The sequence below is a fragment of the Archocentrus centrarchus genome, unplaced genomic scaffold, assembly GCF_007364275.1.
Source record: "Archocentrus centrarchus isolate MPI-CPG fArcCen1 unplaced genomic scaffold, fArcCen1 scaffold_30_ctg1, whole genome shotgun sequence".
In the NCBI taxonomy this organism is placed as follows: domain Eukaryota; kingdom Metazoa; phylum Chordata; class Actinopteri; order Cichliformes; family Cichlidae; genus Archocentrus; species Archocentrus centrarchus.
Genome location: NW_022060259.1, coordinates 1205639 through 1230387, shown reverse-complemented (window position 1 = coordinate 1230387; position 24749 = coordinate 1205639). Strand labels below are relative to the sequence as shown.

Genomic DNA, 24749 nt, shown 5'->3' with positions numbered 1-24749 from the left:
AATACGGCTCCGTAACATGCCGTGTTCCGTACTTTACGGGACGGGTGGCAACTGTCGCTGACATGCATTTCCACGCCTCCACTGCTCTCTGTGTGTCTGTGTGTGTTGTGCTCGCTGAGAATTTCAGCTGCTATTTTTGTCTTTACTTCAGCTGTAGCTACCAGAACTGGTTTGCTAGCGAGCACGGGCCATTAGCACTAGCGATGGTTCGGTACCGGAAGGCCCGCCCCCCAGGACCGAGGGGCTCCTTCAAAATATTTTTTATACTTTAATCCCTTATTAGTGACTAAATATAGACCTGCAGTAGAAACGTATTTTCGAGAATGCTTGTGAATACAAAGCATTACACCATTACTCACACATGCGCCATGGCTCCCGCAGCCACTAGTTTTTCAAAACACTCATAGCAGGCAGCGGTTTTAACTGCGCAAGCGCAAAGAGGCGAAGCTGTGACGGTGAGCTCAAGTAGTGAAAAAGGAAACGTTTTTCCAGCGTCCAAAACAGCAGCTTTTTCTTTTAGTAACCACCATTAAATCTGTGAAACAGCTGGAGGTCCTTCATCAAGCACCTGATCAGCAAGTGTTAAGGTGAAGAAAAGAGAACTTTGTAGCTGCTCCATTCACCGCTGTTTGTTCACAGGCGAAAAACTGCAGTACGGAAGTTAAAATATGCAGATAAACTGTTAATAAAAAAAAAGTATTTCTTATCCGATTACTCGATTAATCGCTGGAATAATCGATAGAATACTCGATTACTAAAATAATTGTTTTATGCAGCCCTAATCATAAGTATAACGGTCACTGAACATCCTCACAGACGTTCATTGAACGTTCGGTGAACGTTGTCAGTGAACGTTCACCAGACGTTCAGTGAACGTTCACGGTGAACGTTCACTGAACGTCATATGGTGTTGCAGATTTACGTCTGGTGAACGTTGTCAGTGAACGTTCACCAGACGTTCAAGGCGACGTTCACTGAACGTTATCAGAACGTTCATTGCTAGCTGGGAGGGTGGCCAACGCGAAACAGTTCGTATTGCAGATGGTCTCGGAGGGAAATGATTGAGTGAGCCAGGGAAGCTGTGGTAGGGCACTCCTGAAGCCAGGGCGTGGAGGAAATGAATCCACCGCAAAAGGTGAGTTGCATAAGTCTCTCACACTTGTCCGTGGCATTTAAAATCCGCAGAACATAGTCCATTAACTTAGGAACTACTTCCTTCACCTCCCTTAAAATTCCATTAGAGTCAGTTTTAGGAGGGGCATGCAAAACGTCTTTGTCTTTGGCTGACGTAGAGACAAAAAACGTGGGGCCTGAGTCTCCAGCCAGCTTGGAAAACTCACTTCCCTCTGTGGTCAAATTATTGGGAATAGCTGTAGTAAACTCAGTCTTCGAATTAAGCAAAACAGCGGAGTTACTCACAAATTGCCCGGTGCCGCCACACATGGGTGAGTGAGCAGAATTGTCCTGATGCTGCACAGTCTGCGCAGTGACGCCGAGCTGTTGCTGTGCAGTGCTTATCGGTGTGGCAGCCGAAGGCTGCCGTTTCCCTCGTCGAACACCGCGCTTCTTTCTCCAAGAAGCAGGCGGAGGCTGCGACGAGGTGACAGACGGCATAATCCGCGGTGGCGGCGAAGAGACATAGCCACCCAACGTGATCGCCGTCGGAACGGGTGGAGGGGTTGCAGCTGTCGGCGCGATCAGCTGCCGTGGCGAGGCTTGGGCTCGATGCTGAGGTGGAGCATGACGTTGCTGGGCCTTTTGCCAGCTGGCCGGCCCGCCCAGGGCCAGACGAGTGCCGGTAAACTCAGATCGGCGCTCCGGGGTGAGCCAGGGCTTCCACCTGATCTGTTCATTGTGGTAATATTCTATCACCGTATTGCGCTCCTGAAGATCGTAGTCCGCGGGGTCCATCTCGGGTCGTGTCCTACTGTCACGTTTCGCTGGTGCAGGCAAGGCGGAGGACCCCAGTGCAGGACTCAGAGGCAAAGCTTATTTTAGCTTGGAACTTTAATTAATAAGTCTGGACAGGTGCCAGCAGTACATGTAACTAAACTTGAACATAAACATAAGCATAACTATGGACATAAGACAAGAACATAACATGAAACATAAAGCACGCAGCTGGGCAGTGAAGACAACACTAACCCTCGGACGACAAGGACACGACCAAGAACAAAGCAAACCCAGGGGCTTAAATACATACAGAAGGTACTGGTGGGTAACAAGAAACAGCTGGGGAACACAGGGCACAGGTGAACAGAATCTACCTAATAAACAAGGGAAGCAAAACTAGACAGGACACACAGGGAGTACTAAACTATCAAACTAAAAACAGGAAGTAAACAAAGACACCAATGCAGACTTAACAGACTGACAAAAGGAGTGAGAACATGACCAACTAAACCAGACCTGGGACAAAGGAGAGACACTAAGAAACACAGAACTAAACCAAAGGGAACCTAAATACAAGAGGGTCATGACTTACACACACACGGGAGTATAGGGAAAACAGAACATGAGAAACCAAAACAGAAAACAAAGAAACTAAGATTCAAATACTAAACTATAACCAAAACTAGAAATAGAACAGAACTTCACAATTAGAAACCAAAACACTGGGCCACCGGCCCAGGATCATGACACCCCGGGGAACCCCAGAGGACCGGACCCCACCAGCACCGGGGAGGAGAGAGAGAGCAGGGGAAAGGAAGAAGAGATGCAGGGGGCCGCAGGCACTGATCCAAATCTCCCCAAGACTCCCCCCGAAACCTAATCAGCCCACCTGCCACTCAACCCCTACCATAGTGTTAATCACCCATGCCATTCCTATGCAATCCTATGCAGGATACATTCTATATCTTACCAGTTTGATTAATACACTTTAATATAATCCAGCAATAACCTGTCAATCTGATTAATACATTTGTTATGTATTCCAGCACAGTGGGCATTACATTTGGCAGGGGCAGCGGCTCGCAGGCGGAGAGGGCCTTTTATGAATTGTTATTACTCTATATGGCTCCACTTTGGCTTTAAAGTTGTGTTATTTCTTCTATGTTTGTGTGTTCTGGTGGAATTTCAGGAAGAACATCGGGAAGAAAAAAAATTTTTCATTCAGGGGGCGTGCCGGGAAACGGTGAAGTACACGGGAGCCGCACTGGGAGTGACGGCGCTTGGGCTGACTGCCTTGTGAGTGTTCACACACACACACACACACACACACACACACACAAACACAAAGTTTGCTCTTTTTCTTGTGCTTATATCTATCTTTTATTTCTGATTTTTTTCAGGGCTTTAAAAAAACGAAACCCAATGATCATGCTACCAGTTGTGCCACAAATTATAATTATCGGATCACAACTGGACTGCGGATACGGGAGCTTGGTCGAGCGAATTAACAGTAAGGCTACACACCCATGGCATCATAATAATAATCAAAACTATTTCAAATTTAAAAACAGCATGCACATTATAAATCCTTATCAAACATCATTATTGATTGCTTCATTGTTTTGGGTTTAGATGCTTTTAGCAAAAATTGAAAACTCAGCAGAACATGGTCTCACTGTTTTAAGTTCACAGAAAACTCCCATTATTTCAAGGCTTTAGTAACATTATCAGATCCCTGTGTTGTTGCAATTAATGCAGTAGGGCTTGTTGGACCGTTGATCTTGGCTAACTAATTGCAACCCATTATTTTTCATTTTGTCTTCAGGGCAGGCAGAAAGTATAAAACAATCAAGACCCCCAAAATAAGGTACAGCACCGTAAAGGTTTGTTTTCTTTTGTTGTGTTTTGGTTAGTTCGTAACCGCCAAATCGACAAAGCATGTGAATGCTGCACAAAGCTTTATATACCTAAAAATGGTAAGGCACCAAGTGTGTGTGTGTGTGTGTGTATATATATATATATATATATATATATATATATATATCCATATGCAGTCCACACTGAAAGATCAGCCCCTCTAACTCCCTGATGTATATAAAAAAAAAAAAAATGCAAAAGAAACCCAGAATAAAACAACAGAGTAATGAGCACATAAACACAAAATATAAAATGTATTAAATGTAATATTGGATATCAATCTTATCGTTCAGGGTCAAACTGGCTGATTTCTACTCCTCGCTGCTGCAGGAGTTTGTGCTCATCCCTCGCTAACAAGTATCCCCTCTCTAAAGATTCGAGCCCCTCAACAAGCTGAGACGTACCCTGAAAAAGAACATCTGCTTATCCTGTTCAATATGTGTGCCCATTAGAAGTCATTTTTAAAGAATTCAGCTGAGCATTTTTTCATCTTACCTCAGTTTGTTCAAAAGGTTTAAGTTTCTTGCTCTTAAGGAGATCCTCAAAAGTCTGCATCTGAATGAAAAATCAAAAGCTTTACCACATAATCATGTCTTAAATCGCCATCATCGTCATCACTATTCAGCAAATGTGATTATTTTCATCTGTAAAAAGGTTTCACTGTCCAGTTACCTGCTGCAGAAACTTGTCAGTCTGATTGAACAGAATATTAGCCAGCTGCCGTCCAAGCAGAGCGCCTGGTTCAGTCGGACCCGAAGCTGAATTTTCTGCTCAAAGAACAAACGGATTAGAGGGAAAATGCATACAAGTCAGAGACAGTTCACCCCAAAAATCTAATGGATGTTTTTTTTGTTTGTTTGTTTGTTTTATTTTAATCTGGCCTGTGGAATTATTTCGCCATTTAGATTATTGTGGTGTGAGCTGCTCAATTTTGAAGATATGGGCTGCACAGACATCTGCCTTGTCTTGAATTTAATGGAAGTAAATGACACGCGCCTTCTGGTGCTTAAAGCACTAGAAAAAACTGAGCAAACAATGTCTCCTCAAAAAATAAATCAATCTGTAAACTTTGCTGTGAGCAGTTTAATACTGGAACGATGCTCTTTTTCAGCCTACATCTCCAACCAAATGAAGGGTGAGCTAAAATTAATTCTCAGCTGAGGGGAACACCATAAATGTTTACGCTATAACTAGTATGAACCTTGTGCCATAAGCGCACTCTTTTCTGCAGGGTCATAGGTTTGAGGGGTGATGTGTTGAGCAGTGAAGGCCTCACTGGAGCACTGAAGGAAAACTAAGTTATTGATATTAATATGAGATTTAGCAAACACTGAATAAAAATGAGATACCCTGATCTGTCCTGATGTCTGCCTTCTGAGCCCAAGGAAAATCCAGTTTTAGGAACATTGAAGCATCACAGTTTAGTCCTGACTGCACACTGTGGCTGGGATTTGGTGGGTCAGCGTACAGGTTTACCTGGAGGAAACGTGAAAAATTAAAAAAACACACGTGATCTCAATAATTATTACCTCACCTCCTTATGAATGAATGAATGAATGAAGTTTTGAATGAATGAAGTTTTATTGCCATGTGGGTGAACAAGTTCACACATTGGAAATTGCAGTTACAGAACACCATCCAAATACACAAACACAACACACATAGGGGGATATGTGTCCTCGGGTCATGCAGCCGTTTACTTGCGGCGCTACCTTTGGCAGGAGGAGAAAACAACACATCATGGGGAAGTTAGGTTAAAAAAAAAGTCATCTGGTACAGTGCTCAAAAGAGCACTATACCAGGGTCCAAAAAAAAACCACCTTAGCAAAGCATTTGCACATGTAAAGCAAGGACAGCGGCGGTAGGTGAGGTCAGGTCAGGAGGGGATGCAGACGGAGACGAGAGGTGGGGGCATTGTGGAGCCAGATGCCAGGATCCAGCCAAAACAGTTTGCTGATAGTGGTGGAATTTCATCAGCGGCCGTGATACACCAGACCCAGCTTCACAAGTCACAACGCGGAGTGGGGGAGAGAGCAGCCGCACACAGGGCCCTGGAGAGAGATATGGTTGCCAACCCAAGGCCGGCAGGGGAGCCGAATTCCTGATAACAAATGTTGTTTTGGAACAGGCTGCTTGTTTTTCCAACAGCCTTCAGTCTTACTGGGAAACCATTCGAAAATCCAATATTCCATATTCGTTGATTGCCGTCCTCACTGTGCAGAACCGAACTATATCTCCTGATCTAACCCCTCTCGCCTGCGAGCTCGCTAATCTTGCGGCTCAGGTCCACCAGGCTTTGAGTCTGAGTTTGTACGGCTCTGCCCAGCCCTTCCACCTGGGTCGGCAGCCTCTGCAGATGTCGAACCGCCGTCCAGATTTTCTTAATTTGCCAGTAAAGCAGGTATCCACCGAGCCCAAACAGAGAGGATACTGCTACCAAAAAGCCGAATATGTAGGCGTCTTCCACGTCTTCCACTCCAAGGGCCGAGAAGCACACAGGTCTCCACGAGCTCCAAGAGTCGATGACGTATCCAACCGGGTCTGTTCCACTCGGACACGCAGGCTCCCCTGTCCCAGATCTCATAGTGGAAAAAATTCGATCAATGATGGAGAATGCCCAGTTTGCCAGATCCATGTTTCAATCTTGTTCTTATTCGGACAGTGTGTAAAAGACGCTCTCACAGCAAGCAGCAAGCGGAGTGATGGGGATGGCAGGGAGAGAGAGATAGTGCGACCGTCTCCGACAAGATCAGGAAGAGAAAGTGTGGGTACTTCTAAATTTTGTAACATCTCAACACATTCTTTTACCATAATAAACTGAGACGTCAACAGCTTTAAATCACTGGTTGCTCTAATTTGTCATTCCAGAAATCCATGCTATGTGTATGATGTATTTCAGGTTATACGTCATACACACACATACATCATCAGATACGATCATATATCATCATATATATGATTGTGTGACTGTGTGATTGTGATTGTGTGACTCTTAACTGCTGCTCAGCACATAAGAGCTAACAACAGTCAGGACTCGTTCCTCTACCCAAAGTGGCAGAAGAACGACTCCTTTCATTCTCCATGGAAAATGCTAACATACAGGCTCCCATCCAGGGGAATACAAACATACCCGCTCCCTCTCAATTCCTCTCACTGGAACGTTGTATCGGTGTTTGTGCTGATCTGCTGTGATTGGTTCTGTAGTCTTTTTCTAATTGTACCATCACATTAACTTTAAACATGCCAGCTGAAGCCTGTAGAGTCTGAAATGAGGCTCTTGGGTCGTCTGTTTGACCCTGGGGCATCCATTCCTGGGGAGATTGGTGACTGTTTTGAATGTCCATTTGTGAATAATCTTTCTCACTGTAAAATGATGGACTTCAAATTATTGGAAAATGGCCTTATAACTCTTCTCAGATTGATGAGCAGGAACAATTGTCTTTCAGAGCTTATTGCTGATGTCTTTCCTCCTTGACTTTGTGTTAACACACACCTGAGTGCCCCAAACAATCAGTTTTGAAGTTTTGACAGCAGTCAAGTCATTTTCTTTTAGTGAAAGATGACTCAAAAATGGCTGTTTTGATATTAAAGATTGCCAACCCATAATCTATCCAGATTAAAAATCATTATAACTGGATTTTTCCAAGAAGTTTGGTTTGCTACAAATTCTAGAACTGATGTGACAAAATGAGGGCGTATCTATTAGGGTTCAATGAAACGTTGTTTCTGCCTTCTTGTCTTCAGGCTGCAGAGGCTTTTCTCGTCATGTTATTCTCAGATGCCAACCTGTGTGCCATCCACGCCAAGAGGGTCACTGTGTTCCCCCGTGACATTCAGCTTGCCCGGAGGATCCGTGGGGTGGAAAAGCTATAATAACAATCCTAATCCAGCGTCAGAAATGACATTCTCACTTAAGTTTGACACATTTATGTGTTTTCATATCAAGAGCATTGTTGCTGTGTTAAAGGTTTTTTAATTTTATGTTACATTGGGGGGGTCTTTTTTGACATGTTGACTTTCAAAAAATGGTAGCAACAAATATAACTGTATCCTTGTTAAGCTGTTCTGCTTTTTACTGTGATCACTGCTCTGTTTGTAATATTTTGATATGATATTGATGTGTACATATTGTTCTGCTTTGAATTAAACTTATATTGTTAAGTGTATTTTTTCTGTTGCATCTTTATGCATTTAGTTTGGACATTTTTTTTCTCAATTATTATAAAATGGAAACAAAGACCCTGGGGGGGGGGGGGGGGGGGGGGTATCCTCTGGCTGGTTTGATGGACAAATTTTCTCTTTTCATTCTCTGTTACTCCTAGAGTTATTGAACACATCATATACACTATATTGGCTACAATCATAATAAGATACACTATATTGCCAAAAGTATTCACTCACCCATACAGATCATTAAATTCAGGTGTTCCAGTCACCTTCATGGCCACAGGAGTACAAAACCAGCACCTAGGCATGCAGGCTGCTGCAAACATTTTCCCACCTTGTTAAAATAATGGCCTAAATAATTTTTTTTAATGAAACTTTTATTTTTGCCTAAATCAAAGTTTTTATCTTCCATTCAGTTTTTCTTTTTCTGAGAACCTTGAAAAAAAATGACTTGGGCCATTATTTTAACAAGATGATTTGTGAAAGAATGGGTCGCCCTCATGAGCTCAGTGAATTCCAGTGTGGTACCGTGACAGGATCCCACCTGTGCAGTCATGAAATTTCCTCACTACTAAATATTCCACAGTCAGCTGTTAGTGCTATTATAACAAAGTGGAAGCGACTGGGAATGACAGCAATGCAGCCATGAAGTGGTAGGCCTTGTAAAAGTGCAGAGGGGTCAGTGAATGCTGAGGTGCATAGTAAACAAAGGTCATCAACTTTCTGCAAAGTCAGTTGCTGCAGACCTCCAAACGTCATTTGACCTTCAGATTAGCTCAAGAACACTGTGTAGAGAGCTTCATGGAATGGGTCTCCATGGCCAAGCAGCTGCATCCAAGCCTTACATTATGTGCAATACATATACGTACACACACATATATATATATAGAGAGAGAGCTCTTATCCTTTATACAAACTACAAACCTCCCCATCAGCACCCCCTGATTCATGTGCACCCCTAATAAACCCAACCACTGCAGTGCCATCAGAGAACTTCTGCAGGTGGGATGATTCACCGTTACACTGATAATCTGAACTTTACCAGAGTGAAGAGGAATGAAGACACAACTGGCCCCTGTGGTCCTCTAGGATTACTAACCACATCAGACTGGGTATCCCCCAGCTATACACGTATGGTTTTGTCTGTTTAAATTACATAATTTTTTAACTAATAAAAAGAATTATAGGATTAAAAAAGCATTTTGTATCATATTGCCGCATCTTACATCTTGTGTTCATGGCATGTAGCCAAGTTTCTAAAAAGTCCAAAAAAGAAACTTCAGACTGCTGAAACTAGTTAGTTATTTTTGGAAAATATTCTTAAGAAAAATGTAATGAATAGAACCAATTTTACTACACTTTATCAGTTACTTTAAACAATATTATCAAATTGTAACATCAAAAACAGAACGGACCTTTATTTAATATCGTATTTTACAACACAAATACTGACTTTATGGGACACAAATGTAACTGATTTTGATTGGTTTGGATCTTTGCATTTTTTCCCCTTTCTGTACACTAGTACGACCACTGTGTAAAAATAAAATAAAAAAGTGAAAAAACTTTGAGGAAAGAAAACATAATGAAAAGCGAAAGCACCCTCTGCAACTAAGGCAGTACACCCAGACCACCGGGAGTGGGGAGGCCTGAACAGAGATGCAGTGGTTATTGAACAATATTTTATTAAGGTAATTGAAACACATCCTGCCAACTAAGAAGCAAATCTCACACATCAAACACCTTCAGTTTAAAAGAAAGAGCTCGAATTAAATGTGACCACTGAGGACAGCGCCTGGAAGGACATGTGCATGAGTACTCACAAAGGTATGAGTAGTTTGATTGGAAGAATCAGCGAGACTGTAAGGACCCGATTGTTAGTGTCAACATTTTACTAAAGATTCTGCATCACCCTTGTGTTGGAGGAGTTGCAGATTCATAAGTGATCATTCATGTGTCTGTAAATATTGTTATCCCAATGATCCTATAGTGTTTATACTTAGACTAGAACTCTGTAGGACAAGAGCACAGATACAGTCTCTGTATCGTCCCATTGATTCCCAAGAAGATCGTAACTGTTAGCTGGAGGAAAGCATGGACACTAACACAGATCCAGTAGATGCACAGACTGAAACAAATATACAGCAACGCTGCAAATGAGTATGGTTACATTTCTCTCAAGATGGACCCAAGTCAATAAATACTGGAATGCCTAACCTCTTAAGAAATGTTCTGCTAGTGTATATCCAGTGTTCAGAGTTGTTTACAAGATTTAAATAAAGTTTAAATAAAGAAAGAAATCACCAAAAAACACATCTCAGCATTAGCAACGTGTTTCAAAATGTTGCACTCAAACAAATTGTTTAGTTTGTTGGTATCTGGTCATCCTTAAAGCCCATCCTGGGATCAGCTTGAAAAATGCAACAAACTACAATATAAAGTATCAAGAAACATCACAAAAACAAAGTCAGCTATAAAGAGAGCACATAGACTCTGATGTAACAGTCCCATAAAAGGAGAACTTCCACAGTCCTGTTTCTTCTGTGTTTGTTTCCACAGCCGGTTCATCCTGCACATTCCCAGGGAGGAAAGGGACAATGCTATCCGAGTTTGCTTCCAGATCGAGCTGGCCCACTGGTTCTACCTGGACTTCTGCATGCAAAACACTCCAGGAGCTCCTCACTGTGGGATAAGAGACTTTGCCAAAGCTGATATCCTTATATGTGACTGAAGCTTTAAATAACTTGTGATTTTTATTTATTTATTCTTCACAATGTGTGGTGCTATTCCAGAATTGCTTTTGAAGACATTTTGAAGGCATTTTTCTAATGACACCTACTCAAAAGAAAGAAACATTACATTTATTTATTAATACAACCTTTCACAGGCAGTGTAATTGTCCTGGCACCACTTCAGGGTCATCTTCAGCTCAGATGTAGTTGCTCTTTGTTATTTTGTGTTAAAGATTATTTTCTTGACAGCTTCAAACTATTCCATCACTGTCCATTTCTGTTGCCTCATGGAGAAGATGTGCAGAAAGTTCTCGAGCAATGGAAGGAGTACAAGATGGGCGTGCCCACTTATGGTGCAATCATTCTAGATGAAGCCCTTGAAAACGTGAGTTGTTCTACACTCATACGAGTGTATAGTGGCGGCGAATGCTTTTGCAAAGTATTTTAAAGGACATGCTTCTTATGTTTTGGCCATCATATTAATTAGTTACAACATTGTATTTGTATGTTGAAATCTGGGAACAGAAAAAATGATTGAAACTTAGAAACTATGATTCTTTTTTTTTTTTTTTAGTTTATTAAAAACTATGATTCTGACAAGTGCGGTGTCAACAAATAAAAAGTACCATGTACAGATTTCTGATCACATTTGACCTCTGACCTCTCCTTCAAGGTCCACAGATTGAACTGAAGGTCAAAGTGGTAATAGTGGTTTATAGAGCTGTGTAAAATTATGTTTCTTATTGCCATTGTTTGTATTGGCAACATAAAGGCATATATGGAATGATACAGTCCCCTCCAAAATGATTGTAACAGTGAGGTCAGTCCCTTTATTGTTGCTTTAGACTGAAAACATTTGGACTTGTCATCAAAATCAATTCAATATTAGACAAAAAGATCAACATTCAGCTTTTATTTCCAGGCATTCTGGATCTGAAGCACAGTTTAGAAGATAGCACCTTTGCTCTAAACCCACCCATTTTTCTTATGAGAAACGTATAGGAACAGATAAATTTAATATAGATTAAAGTGAATAAGACTTAATATTTAGTTGCAAATCCTTTGCTTGCAATGATTGTATCAAGCCTGTGATCCACTGACATCACTAAACTTTTGCATTCTTCTTTTGTGATACTTTTCCAGCTTTCTCTGCAGCCTCTTTCAGTTGTTGTTTGTTTTTTTTTGGGGGGGGGGGGGGGGTTACTCCCTTCAGTCTCCTCTTTAGCAGCTAAAATGCTCTATAGGGTTTACATCTGGAGATTGACTAAGCCAGTCTAAAACCTTTCACTTCCTGTCCCTGATGAACTCCTCTGTAGTGTTGGCAGTGTGTTTGGGGTCATTATCTTGTTGTATGATGAAGGATCTCCCAGTTAGTTTGGTTGCATCTTTCTCTAAATTGAAAGACAAAATGTTTCTGTAGATTTCTGAGATCATTGTACTGCTGCCATCATGCGTGACATCATCAATAAGGATTAATGAGCCCGTCCCAGAAGAAGCCGTGCAGCCCAAGCCATGACATTATCTCCACTGTGTTTCACAGATGTACTCATTTGGAATCATGAGTGGATCCTTTCTTTCTCCAAACTTCAGCCTTTCTGTCTCCTCAGTAAAGGTTAATATTTGTCTCATCAGTCCATAAAACTTTGTGCCAGAATTTCTGAGGCTTGTCCCTGTGCTTTTTGACAAATTCCATCCCGGCCTTCATGTTCTTCTTGCTAATTAGTGGTCACATTAATTTTTATTTTTTTCTGTCAAACCCAAATGTTTTCAGTCTACAAAGGAATTGGGCTCACTGTTCCAATACCTTTGGAGGGGAATCGTATCTGTCTATTCTAAATATCATCTTACCTTGGACCTCTGACCCTTTCTTCAAGGTCAAATAAGGTCAAACTTTTATAAATCATCTTATCTTTAAAACAATCCTTAAAAATCTCCTGCCTTTGTTTGTATTGGCAACATTTAGGAAATGATACTGGTACATGGGGATTCTAAATATCACATTATAATTTGCATCTAAATATCATGTCACATTTGACCTCTGACCTCACTTTCACATTTTATATCTGCCTTTCTTTCAAGTTGACCCCAGAATGTGTGATAGCTTTAAAAATATATATTGTCAAGAGAAAGAGACTGAGCCGCCTTGTTAGCTAGTGTACTCTTACATATAATATGCTCAAGTTACTCATGTCCACTTATTTGCAAAATTGATACCTGTTATCATGACCTGCTCCTACATAATGTTTGTGTAATCAAACATCTGTCATGCTGTCCTGATCTGATTTTTACTGCACTGCAAACTTCTTAAAGTAGATTTAAAAAGAGCAACGAAAACACAATCAGTATGAATTGATGAGCTGCTGCTTTCCTTCTTTTTATGAGCGTACCAGGATGATGATTTGGCCACAAGTAAAAGTTTTTATTATCTCTCTGATAGGTTTAATATGATTATAATGATGGCCTTCTTTACTTCACATCTCTTTGGACTTTATATTGAGAGTTCCAGTGCACAGCTCCCAAATCCAAGTTCAGTTGGAATCAACTCCAGATCTTTAATCTCTTTAATAATAAAATTAGGGACTATATTTAAGAAAGTAGTTTGTAAACAATTAATGTAATAGTTTTGTTGAATTTCTTGAATTAAAGCTGAAAGTTTGCACTTCAGTCACATCTTAATTGATAGATTTGAAATCCACTATGGTAGTATATATATATATACACTATATTGCCAAAAGTATTCACTTGTCTGCCTTCACACACATATGAAACTGAGTGACATCCCATTCTTAATGCATAGGGTTCAATATGTTGTCCCACTCTTTGCAGCTATAACAGCTTTCCACAGGTTTAGGAGTGTTTATGGGAATTTCTGACCATTCTTCCAGAAGCACATCTGTGAGGTCAGACACTGATGTTGGATGAGAAGGCCTGGCTCACAGTCTCCACTCTAATCCATCCCAAAGGTGTTCTATCAGGCTGAGGTCAGGACTCTGTGCAGGCCAGTCAGGTTCTTCCACACCAGTCTCACTCATCCACGTCTTTATGGAGCTGCTTTATGCACTAGTCCACTAGTGTCGTGCTTTACACCACTGCATCTGACCCTTTCCGTTGCTCTTGATGATGTAAGGCTTGGATGCAGCTGGAAACCTGTTCTAAGAATTGCTCTGCACGCTGTTCCTCATCTGATCTGCAGGCCACATGAAGTGTGGAGGTCTGTAGTGATTGACTCTGCAGAAAGTTAGCGACCTCTGTCTCAGAACCTGCTGAACCTGCTCTGTGATTGCACGTGGCCTACACCTTTGTGTGAGTGAATACTTTTGGCAATATAGTGTATCTCATTATAATGATGGTAGTTTATGTATATTTGTCTTTATGTACCCGATCTTCTCCTTACCTGATGGGCCAATCTGAAGAAAACTTTGCACAAACATCATCACCCTTTCAGCGATTATTAACATGTATATGTTTTTTAAAAATCCTAATTCTTGTGATTTTCATGTTCATTATCCCCCTGCAGATATGATGTCAGGTTTCATGTTGCCATGGTTAGTGAATGAAACCATGATGTGCTGCAGCTAACTGGGCTTTCTTTTTTTTTTCAGGTACTGCTTGTTCAGGGCTACCTTGCAAAATCTGGCTGGGGCTTTCCAAAGGGGAAGGTTAATGAGGATGAAGCACCATATGACTGTGCAGTTCGTGAAGTAAGTCACACAATTCTTTGACCATGTCATGTATCTTAAAATGCTTTTAGTTTGTATTGATGATGTTGGTTGCTTTCCAGGTGTTAGAGGAGACGGGCTTTGACATCAAAAATCGCATCTGCCACACTGCTCTGGTAAGAAAATGGGTGTACCTATATTAATACATAGGCAAATTAATTTTAGCGAAAACATTAGTACACAAGACAAGGAGGGTAGATTCATATTGGTAAATGGGATAATAGATGGAATAGCAGTATCCTTAATAAACGTATATGCTCCTAACGAAGATGCCCCGGGGTTTATCAAGTCAGTTTTTCAACATGATGCAGAGTACAGCTCCGGCCTCTTGATTATGGGAGGGGACTTTCATTGCGTAATGTCAAAAATAGATAGACAACCAGTTTCTCAGACCCCCATATCTAAGATGGGTAAAATGCTTAAAAATGTATCTGTAGAAGCTGATTAGTGGATGTATGGCGATCTAAATCCCAAAGGAGAAAAGTTTTACTTTCTATTCAAACGGACATGCATCCTACTCACGAATAGATTATTTTTTCACTGCCAAAGCCGAGCTACATAGAATTGAAGATATCACAATTTTGCCCATAACAATTTCCAACCACACACCAGTCATTCTCCAATGGGATATAGGCTTGACACCATCATTTAAGCAATGGAGACTTAATGCCTCTCTTCTTAATGACAAGAATTTTACTGATTTTGTTAGAGCAGAGCTTAAGAATTACCTAGACATAAACAATACTCCTGAAACATCTCCTATTATGTTGTGGGATTGTGCAAAGCCTATTTAAGAGGTAGTATTCATCTCCTACACAACAGCAAAGAAGAAGACAAAAGTAGCCAAACAGAAAGACTTGGAGGATAGAATCAAAGTCCTGGAACATGAACATAAAAAGGATAGGGAACCTAATATTCTGAATGATATAAACACAACCCGAAGAGAGCTCCAAGAACTGCTAACAGAAAAGATTGAGGGCAATCTTCGTTTTGCAAAACAGCAGTATTATGAAAATGGAAATAGAGCGAGCAGACTTTTGGCCTTCGGGCTTAAAAAACAACAATCCTCAAGGGTGGTTCAAAAGCTAAATTCGGGCAATAAAAGCATCTCAAAACCAAAAGAAATAGCTGAAGTTTTTGCAGAGTTTTACAAGGTTTTATACCAGAATACAGATACCTGCTCCGACAAGGTCAGAATAGCAGATTACTTACAAAATATAAATGTCCCCGAATTATGTGAAGCAGCAGCAAAACAATTAGATGAGCCAATCCGGGAAGTGGAAATTTAAAAAAATGATCTTATCCCTTAAGAATAATAAATGTCCTGGCCCGGATGGTTTCATAAACGAATTTTATAAATGTTTCACAGATATTCTTATCCCACTTTTATTGGAAGCTTATCGCTTTGCTTTAGAAACTAAAACTATGGCACCATCCTGGTCTGATGCAATTATAGTGGTATTGTACAAAGAAGGTAAGGATCCCTCCGTAAAACAACAAAGTGGTTTTAGGTGGCCTAGAGAAGGCATTAAATATTTAGGTATCAGTATTCACCTCTCACTAAATGATTTGTTTCATGCCAACTACAGTAAAACGCTGGACATAATTAAGAAGGATCTTGAACGATGGACGGCTCTACCTCTGTCTTTCATTGGCCGCATTGAAAACTATTCGCATGAATCTTCTGCCAAGATTACTGTATTTGTTCCAGATGTTGCCAATTGGAATACAAAAATCCATGTTCATAGATCTGGATAAAATAATATCAAAATTTATATGGCAGGGTAAGCGCCCCCGTATAAAATATAAAACACTACAGAGAAGTAAGATAGAAGGGGGGCTTAACCTTCCAGTTTTAAAATATTATTTCTGGGCAGCACAATTAAAGCCTTTAATTTCATGGATACAAGGGGATTCCCACACAAGATGGCTGAACATTGAACAAACAATGTGCACTGAATCATTAAAGGTATTTCCATTTTCGGACATACCAATAAAGGAACAAGCAGTGTGGACTAGAACCACATTAAACATTTGGAACAAAGTACGAGTTGCATTTGAGTTGCCAAGAGGTTTATCAACATTACCAAGTATTGGATATATTAAATCCTTCACTCCTAACTCCTTAGACAAAAGTTTTACAAAATGGGCTGATCAGGGGCTCGTGTTTTTGCATCAAGCAATCAACAGTAATAACCTTATGTCATTTGAAGAGTTATGTGGGTATTTCCATCTCCAGAAAAGTGATTTCTTTAGATATCTACAGTTATCTATGGTTCTTTTCTTACCACACATAGAGACTGGGAAAGAGTATTAAATCCCTCACCTATAGAGAATATTCTAATCCAAATTCAAAAAGGTGAACGGGTTAAGAAATTCATAACAAAGTTGTATAAGGTGTTTCAGTCAATGAATCTTGATAGGCCCATTTGGACAAAACAAAGATGGGAGGCAGAGACGGCCACAACCATTTCTGATGAAACATGGGAGGGAGTCTGGACTGAGGCACATCGGGCCACAAGCTCAAATACGTGGTGGGAATATAAATGGAAAATTATTAGTAGGTATTTCAGGACCCCAGATGTAGTTGCTAAGATAGATCCTAACACACCAAATTTGTGCTGGAGAAATTGTGGCTCTACGGTGCCCAATCATACTCACATTTTTTGGTCATGCCCTAAACTGCGAAACTTTTGGGATGAGGTATATAAGGCCATAAACCAGATTTTTCAGGAGGTCGTACCAAAGGATGTAACAGTTGCAGTACTTGGTATTATACCTGCAGGTGTGCAAGGACGAGCTAAATCATATCTTTTAAATATCCTTTTTACAGCTGCCCTGACATGTATCACAATTAGGTGGAGGCAATTAGAACCACCCTCCTATAATGTCTGGGTTCAAAAAGTAAGGGAATTGTACCAAATGGAAAAGATAACATATTTATTAAGACTTCAAAAATCTGTTTTTAGCTTATGGTGGGGGCCAGCAGAAGCCCTACTCATGTAAAGGTCCAGTGAGATGGAATTTTGGTTTACGTTGCCTATTTTTTTTTTCCTCTCTCCTTCCCCTTCTTTCTAGTATTGTATGATGCTAAACCCACATAAAACTGTTAAATGTTATGCTGAGATGTTTAATTGTTGAAAGATTCTACATTATTAACATGTATGTGAATTGTTGCTGATGCTGCTGTGTAACCACTCTGTTAAAAAGTTAAAAAATTTTAAGTTCCAAAAAAAAAAAAAATGGCATCTGCAAGGATGTGTACATAGAGCAGAAAATCACTGACCAGCTGGTGCGGCTCTACATCATACCAGGAGTGTCTAAGGATACAAAGTTCAACCCCAAAAACTAGAAAAGAGATCAGGGTAAAAATCTTTAATACATTTTTTATTACATTTGGGTCCAGATTTATTAATTGAAGTAGACCAAAGCCTCCCATCATTAAAACAACGAGGATAAAAATCATTGAAAATTTAGTGAATAAAAAAGGCATGAACATAGTTATTTTGTTGCTGGTTGTATTGCACATATGTATTTGTAAGAATTTACCTTCCAGAGTGCAATATTTGGGGACGAGAGCATTTAAATAATCGAAATTAATCGCATTTTAATCACATTTCAATATTTAAGATGAGAAATATGAATTTAAGTTTGGTTGATGAATGAATCAATATACATAAGTTTAAACTTCACGAAGGGTGGAAGTGCTCCTGTGATAAGCAAACTCCTGAAATTAAAGTTAAGCATCATAACTGGATAGTTTTATTCAACATTAATGTCTCAATATAGTTGGAAATTAATCATTCGCTCAGCTGTATTCCTTGATGTTGAAATGTGTTATGCTTGTTTTAACCAATTATTTTGAATTAAAGACTTAAAATTAAACCACAAAAAGGAGAAAAAGTTTCTCCGTTAACAGCTGTTTTATACGAGTGCTTCGCACTCATGGTTCAGCACCTGGACAGTTCCACTATAGTGGAACTGTCCAGGTGCTGAACTGGGCTGTCTACATTCCAGACCTTTTACCAACAAACTGTTCCCGTCCCAACCCTGAATCGGATAAGCAGACGAGAGGCAGAGCGGCAGAGAGAAGGACACTGGACAGTCTACTCTCGATATAATTATATTCGTCCCGCGATAATGTCATATGGTAATTATTAATGGCTTGCTGATAAATAGCGCTCCCACCATATACGTACTACAAATGCCATTGTGCACTGCAACAGCTGCTGCGCAGGTCAAGACCTGTGCACTAACACCATTTTTCTGCATTGCCACTGACACATTGATCAGTGGTCAGTGGATAAAAACATCGATCGGCACTTTTTACAGTGGCATTTAAGCTAGCTTGACCCCCCCCCAAAACAGGGATTTTCTTTTTTTTTTTTTTTTTTTTAGCCTGTCATGTCTGGCAGTTTTCGCACTCAGAATATGATCCGAATACGCTGGTGTACCAAACATATTTGCTTTTCCAAGAATAGCTCTTTAAGTTTTACAATAGGCTATTCTTGTTAGCATGTATTTAGTTTGTATTTTTATTTTATTTTATTTATTTATACCAGGCGTGACAGGCAGAAAGGAAAGGGTACAAAAAGTAGTGAGAAAGAAAAACAAAAACAAAACAAAGGTGAGAAAAGAATAATCAAAGAATGATTATCCACATATCTACACATGCACATACATATGCATACACACATACACACACACAATCCTGCTGTTGCTTGTAAGTAATGTGTGTATGTGCCTCTGTCATGGAATGTACTCACCAATGGAGGCAAGAAACTGCAATCATGCCCCCCGTGATCCAGAGGCGAACAGGAAAGGACCCAGGGGACGCGGCCTATCCACGGCCCACCAGGACATCAGAAGACGAGAGGCCACACATCCCGATGGCAACTGCGCACACACCCCAGAGGAGGAAGGAGGGAGACCCCAGACGGACCCCCCCACGGCCAAACGGCAAGAGTCCAGACAGCCAGAGGCAATGAGCAGCCAACCCCCGCCGCAGGCCGGCATCCCCCGCACGAGCCGCGAATGCGGCCCCAAGGCCCCAGGCGCCCGAGAACCGCCCGACACCCAGCAGAGACCCCCCCACGCCAAGGAGGCCCGAGCCACCCCCAGGCCACAACCGCCAAGGGAGCGGGTCAAGAACCACGCCAAGACATCCGGCCGCGAATCCCGGGACCCACGGGCACCCGACACCCCAGGGGCAGCAGTGGCAACCAGCAGGGAGCAACAGGAAGCGATAGGGAGTGAAAGGGAGGGGTGACTCCCACCCTCCACAACCATGTCCCACAGGTGCCAAGGCTCAGCGAACCACAGGCCCAGGCCCTGCTGTCCACACACTCACACACATGCACACACACGCACACACATGCACCACACACATACACACGCACACACATGCACCACACACACACACACAAATCATATATTCATACTCACACATATGACTGTCACACATTCATGCGCACATACACAGAACTTACATGGACACCAAGTGTGGGTGAGAGGGTACCAGCACAGAGCCAGTGGCATCCCGGCGAAGCAGCCAACCCGGCCCCAAACCACTAGCCAGTCCCTACCCAGGCAGGGTGCATGAAACTGGGGTGTGGAAGACCCGCCCTCCCCCTCCTCCCACTCAGCGTGTTTGGAGTTGATTGTTTGGGTGTATGTGAGTGTATGGAGTGAGAGAATATGTATGTGTGTGTGAAAGCTACAGTGATATTAAATTGGAGGGACAGATGTGATGAGCACTGTGCAACAGCGCCCATCCACACCACCCCCCAAGGCCCTCAATGTCTAAGATGTAATTAAAACTGAGGAGCAGGCAGCAGTGAACAGAGGTGGGGCCACCTCAGCAGTTCCACACACGACCACTGGGTGACACACCTGCCCCCCAAAAGCCCTATGTGTACTATGACAACAGGGATTTTCAAAACAGGCGGGAGGCAAAGGACTTGTTCGGTGACATCGAAGGTAAAACTGTGTCTCTTTCCCTGCCTGCAATATGCGGGGAAAAGAGCGGATTGGTGGGACGGATGCAGGAGAAGATGCAGAGGGAGGAAACCATGCGGCCCCTGAATTTGGACATTGTGCGTCGATATAGTCTGTATGCCTGGAATTCGTGCACTCGAGAAATGATCCACCATTTATATATATATATATATATATATATATATATATATATATATATATATATATATATATATAGTGGAACTGTCCAGGTGCTGAACCATGAGTGCGAAGCACTCATGTGTAAAAACAGCTGGTTAAACGGAGAAACTTTTTCTCCTTTTTGTGGTTTAATTTTAAGTCTTTAATTCAAAATAATCTGTTAAAACAAGCATAACACATTTCAACATCAAGGAATACAGCTGAGCAAATGATTAATTTCCAACTATATTGAGACATTAATGTTGAATAAAACTATCCAGTTATGATGCTTAACTTTAATTTCAGGAGTTTGCTTATCACAGGAGCACTTCCACCCTTCGTGAAGTTTAAGCTTATGTATATTGATTCATTCATCAACCAAACTTAAATTCATATTTCTCATCTTAAATATTGAATTGTGATTAAAATGTGATTAATTTCGATTAATTAATTACAAAGCTTCTAATTAATTCGATCAATTTTTTTAATCGAGTCCCACCCCTAATATATATATATATATATATATATATATATATATATATATATATATATATATATATATATATATATATATAGTTTCTTTGTTGTTATCATTTTTAGTTTTTGTCTCACTCTATTTTCCATGACATTATTCTCTGGTTTTCTTAGTTTTGCCATCTTTTACAGTCTAGCTCTGTGTATAGTTGTTGTCTCTCTTTTTAATTCAACGAGTTTCCGTTTTTTCTTTTCTCCCGTTTTTTCATGGTCAAATCTCTGTCTGCTTGGTGTTGTCATGTTTTTGTTATAGTCCCGTTTTCGTTTGTTAGTCTCTTGTGTGCATGGCATTTAGTTTTGCTTTCCCTCTCTCACTGTTTATGATTATTATCTTGTTGCCCTGGTGTTTCGGATCTCCTTGATTTCTTCATGTGTGTATTTAAGCCCTCAGTTTGGCTGAGGTCTTTGCCGTGTCATACTGTTTGGCAGCCTTTCACAGGTTGGCCTTTTGATTTCTGTATTCATCTGCCATTTGGACTTTTGGCTTTACATAAAGGTTAATGAAGTCAGTCTGCAAGTCTGCATTTTGCATCCACATTTTTCGCTCATGCTTAACTATCTATCTATTTATCCATCCATCCACATGTGTGTGTGTGTGTGTGAGAGAGACAGAGAAAGTGAGAAATCAGAAAAAATACAATTTTATTAGAAAAAAAATATTTAAAAAAATCAGATGTGTATTTAAGCCTTTACAATAACAATGTGACAGCTGTATAATTTCCACACCATTTTGAACTGTATTTCTTGATGTATCTTGATTTTATTTTTTAGGAAGTTAAAAGCTGAGAATGAAATAAGAAACAGACTTTATTAACATTCCCATTTAAAGTCAAAACACCACAAAATCAATTACAGTCAATTCCAAGTCCCAGGAATGAACTTCACACGAGGAGCTCTTGCATTGCAGTCATTGCTCATGTGTATGACACCACGTTGGGAGAATAAGAAGTGCTACACGTGGGTTGAAAGACTTCCAGAACAGGTACTCATGTGATGGAAATTTAATCTCTGAAAACTGACTTTGCTTTTGTTTTCAAATGTAGTGGTTCACTGCAGTTATCTTCCATCATGTGACATGAGTACTGTCGCAATAATGGAGAACTTTTCCTTTAAGAAATATTGGAAATTGAGATGGCAACAAGTTATAATTAAGACTGTTAAAAACAGACTTTTGGGTGCATGATATATGACAAAAGTCAGCCTTTTAAATTTTCATTTAATCTGGGATACAGTCCAGGCTCCATCTGAACTGTCCTCAGTTTGATTTCATTCTGATGCAGCATCTCGTTTCACGGTCATTCAGTTAGTTTTCAGGATGGAAATTCTCATCATGGCTGACCTTCTCATTTAATCCTGGATCCTCAAACATCAGTCTGATTTAGTGATTTTGTTTCAAATACTGGCAGCCGTACACAACAGAGTCACGTGAATTTAATCAGATTTAATTTAAAGACAACTTTCCTCCTCTCCCAAGTCGTTATGTTCTTGCATAAAATCTTAAGTAGCTTTAGAGGGAAAAAGAAGCTAATAACACTGTAATTTAATATCACTGTTAAAAGTCAGCATGCAGAACATTTATGCTACCTAACTGAATGACTGGAGGAGACTATTATCCAAATACCTTAAAATCAATACATAACTTGACAGATTTAATAATGATTTGCTGGCCAAATGCACTAATGATTCATTTCCCACCTTTTACTGTCATCATAAAATGTTGACAGTAAATGTTTTCAAAACATAATTTGCCTGTAAAAGATGATTTACCTGTGTAGTCCTCTACTACGTGATACTCCATGCTGCCAATGACAAACAGGCAACTTCCCTTGGTAAATGTGTGCGCACGAAAAGCAAGTCAAGATGAGAAGGAGCTTGTTTACTCACATCCATAACTTAAAAAAGTCTCCTGAGATCGAGGTTTGATGTTACAGAGGAGGCACAGATCAACAGCAGTGATATCAGTAGTCAAAACTCTTCATGATGGCATCTCTGTCAAACCTGAAGTTCAGGAAAGCCTTAGAGGACAGGAAAGGCTCACAGTCTTTCCTCTCAAATGTTTGATGACCGCAGGAGCTGCTCGAAGCCACATCTGTCAAAATAAAAGCTTGTTTAATTGTTTCATTGGGGTTTGTGGATTTAGTCCTGAATCTTTAAAAAAAAATGTATAAGGTGATGGGATCAGTTTTGGTTCCCAGCTGCTTGACTGCTGTTCCTTTATTCAAATGTACTCTATTGGATATTCCTCTGTGATACAATGTACAACGTGCAAGACCCACTGTCCTGGCCTCTTAATATTATATTAATTTATGACCAGTCACATTGGGCACCGGTCAGAAGTTTGGACACACTCAGCCAAGCAGCCAGGTCGCAGCTGTAAATAAGAAATTGTTCTTAATCTGTTTGCCTGGTTAAATCAAGTTAAAATAAAATAACCAAACAATCAACTGTATTTGGTAATGTGTTTTTTTTTTTGGCCTTGTATCCATTTTTATTTCACCCATATTGTCACCATTGTTTTAGTTAAATTTTTTTAGTATAAATAACACACACACACACACACACACACACACACACACACACACACACACACACACACACACACACACACACACTTGGTGCCTTACCATTTTTAGGTATATAAAGCTTTGTGCAGCATTCACATGCTTTGTCGATTTGGCGGTTACGAACTAACCAAAACACAACAAAAGAAAACAAACCTTTACGGTGCTGTACCTTATTTTGGGGGTCTTGATTGTTTTATACTTTCTGCCTGCCCTGAAGACAAAATGAAAAATAATGGGTTGCAATTAGTTAGTCGAGATCAACGGTCCAACAAGCCCTACTGCATTAATTGCAACAACACAGGGATCTGATAATGTTACTAAAGCCTTGAAATAATGGGAGTTTTCTGTGAACTTAAAACAGTGAGACCATGTTCTGCTGAGTTTTCAATTTTTGCTAAAAGCATCTAAACCCAAAACAATGAAGCAATCAATAATGATGTTTGATAAGGATTTATAATGTGCATGCTATTTTTAAATTTGAAATAGTTTTGATTATTATTATGATGCCATGGGTGTGTAGCCTTACTGTTAATTCACTCGACCAAGCTGCCATATCCACAGTCCAGTTGTGATCCCACAATTATAATTTGTGGCACAACTGGTAGCATGATCATTGGATTTCTTTTCTTTATAGCCCTGAAAAAAATCAGAAATAAAAAATAGATATAAGCACAAGAAAAAGAGCAAACTTTGTGTTTTTGTGTGTGTGTGTGTGTGTGTGTACACTCACAAGGCAGTCAGCCCAAGCGCCGTCACTCCCAATGCGGCTCCCGTGTACTTGACCGTTTCCCGGCACGCCCCCTGAATAAAATATCATTTTTCTTCCCGATGTTCTTCCTGAAATTCTACCAGAACACACAAACATAGAGGAAATAACACAACTTTAAAGCCAAAGTGGAGCCATACATAGTAATAATAATACTTCATAAAAGACCATCTCCGCCTGCGAGCCGCTGCCCCTGCCAAATGTAATGCCCACATGGCCCCGTGTTTACTTGGCATAGGATTGATACCAAATCTTGAAGTACACAACTACATTGAGCAGCATACAGGAGGAGTGATTGACA

The 24749-nt window shown here is 40.5% G+C and overlaps 1 protein-coding gene and 2 long non-coding RNA genes across 3 annotated transcripts; 2 read left to right on the top strand and 1 right to left on the bottom strand.

Moving 5' to 3' along the window:
- Positions 1-970: 970 nt before the first annotated feature.
- On the top strand, positions 971-7829 carry LOC115776336 (uncharacterized). The gene is made up of 5 exons (XR_004019446.1): positions 971-1135; positions 3083-3189; positions 3294-3403; positions 3719-3760; positions 7555-7829. It is a non-coding gene; the product is annotated as an uncharacterized LOC115776336 (long non-coding RNA).
- A 793-nt stretch (positions 7830-8622) lies between these two features.
- On the top strand, positions 8623-17780 carry LOC115776279 (m7GpppN-mRNA hydrolase-like). Its single transcript, XM_030723894.1, has 6 exons — positions 8623-8630; positions 10537-10688; positions 10967-11094; positions 14312-14410; positions 14491-14544; positions 17685-17780. Exons 1-6 carry the CDS (start codon positions 8623-8625, stop codon positions 17778-17780), a joined length of 537 nt encoding a protein of 178 aa, XP_030579754.1.
- Positions 17781-21847: 4067 nt separating this feature from the next.
- Positions 21848-24493, bottom strand: LOC115776373 (uncharacterized). Its single transcript, XR_004019449.1, has 4 exons — positions 24413-24493; positions 24209-24318; positions 23852-23893; positions 21848-23207 (listed from the first exon to the last, which is right to left on the bottom strand). It is a non-coding gene; the product is annotated as an uncharacterized LOC115776373 (long non-coding RNA).
- Positions 24494-24749: the final 256 nt, after the last annotated feature.

What these genes read in the sequence shown, in the direction of transcription:
- LOC115776279 (XM_030723894.1), top strand. An exon ending in AAGAGACTTTGCCAAAGCTG is followed by an intron (nt 10,689 to 10,966) that starts ATATCCTTATAT and finishes ACAGCTTCAAAC; the next exon opens with TATTCCATCACTGTCCATTT. An exon ending in TAGATGAAGCCCTTGAAAAC is followed by an intron (nt 11,095 to 14,311) that starts GTGAGTTGTTCT and finishes TTTTTTTTTCAG; the next exon opens with GTACTGCTTGTTCAGGGCTA.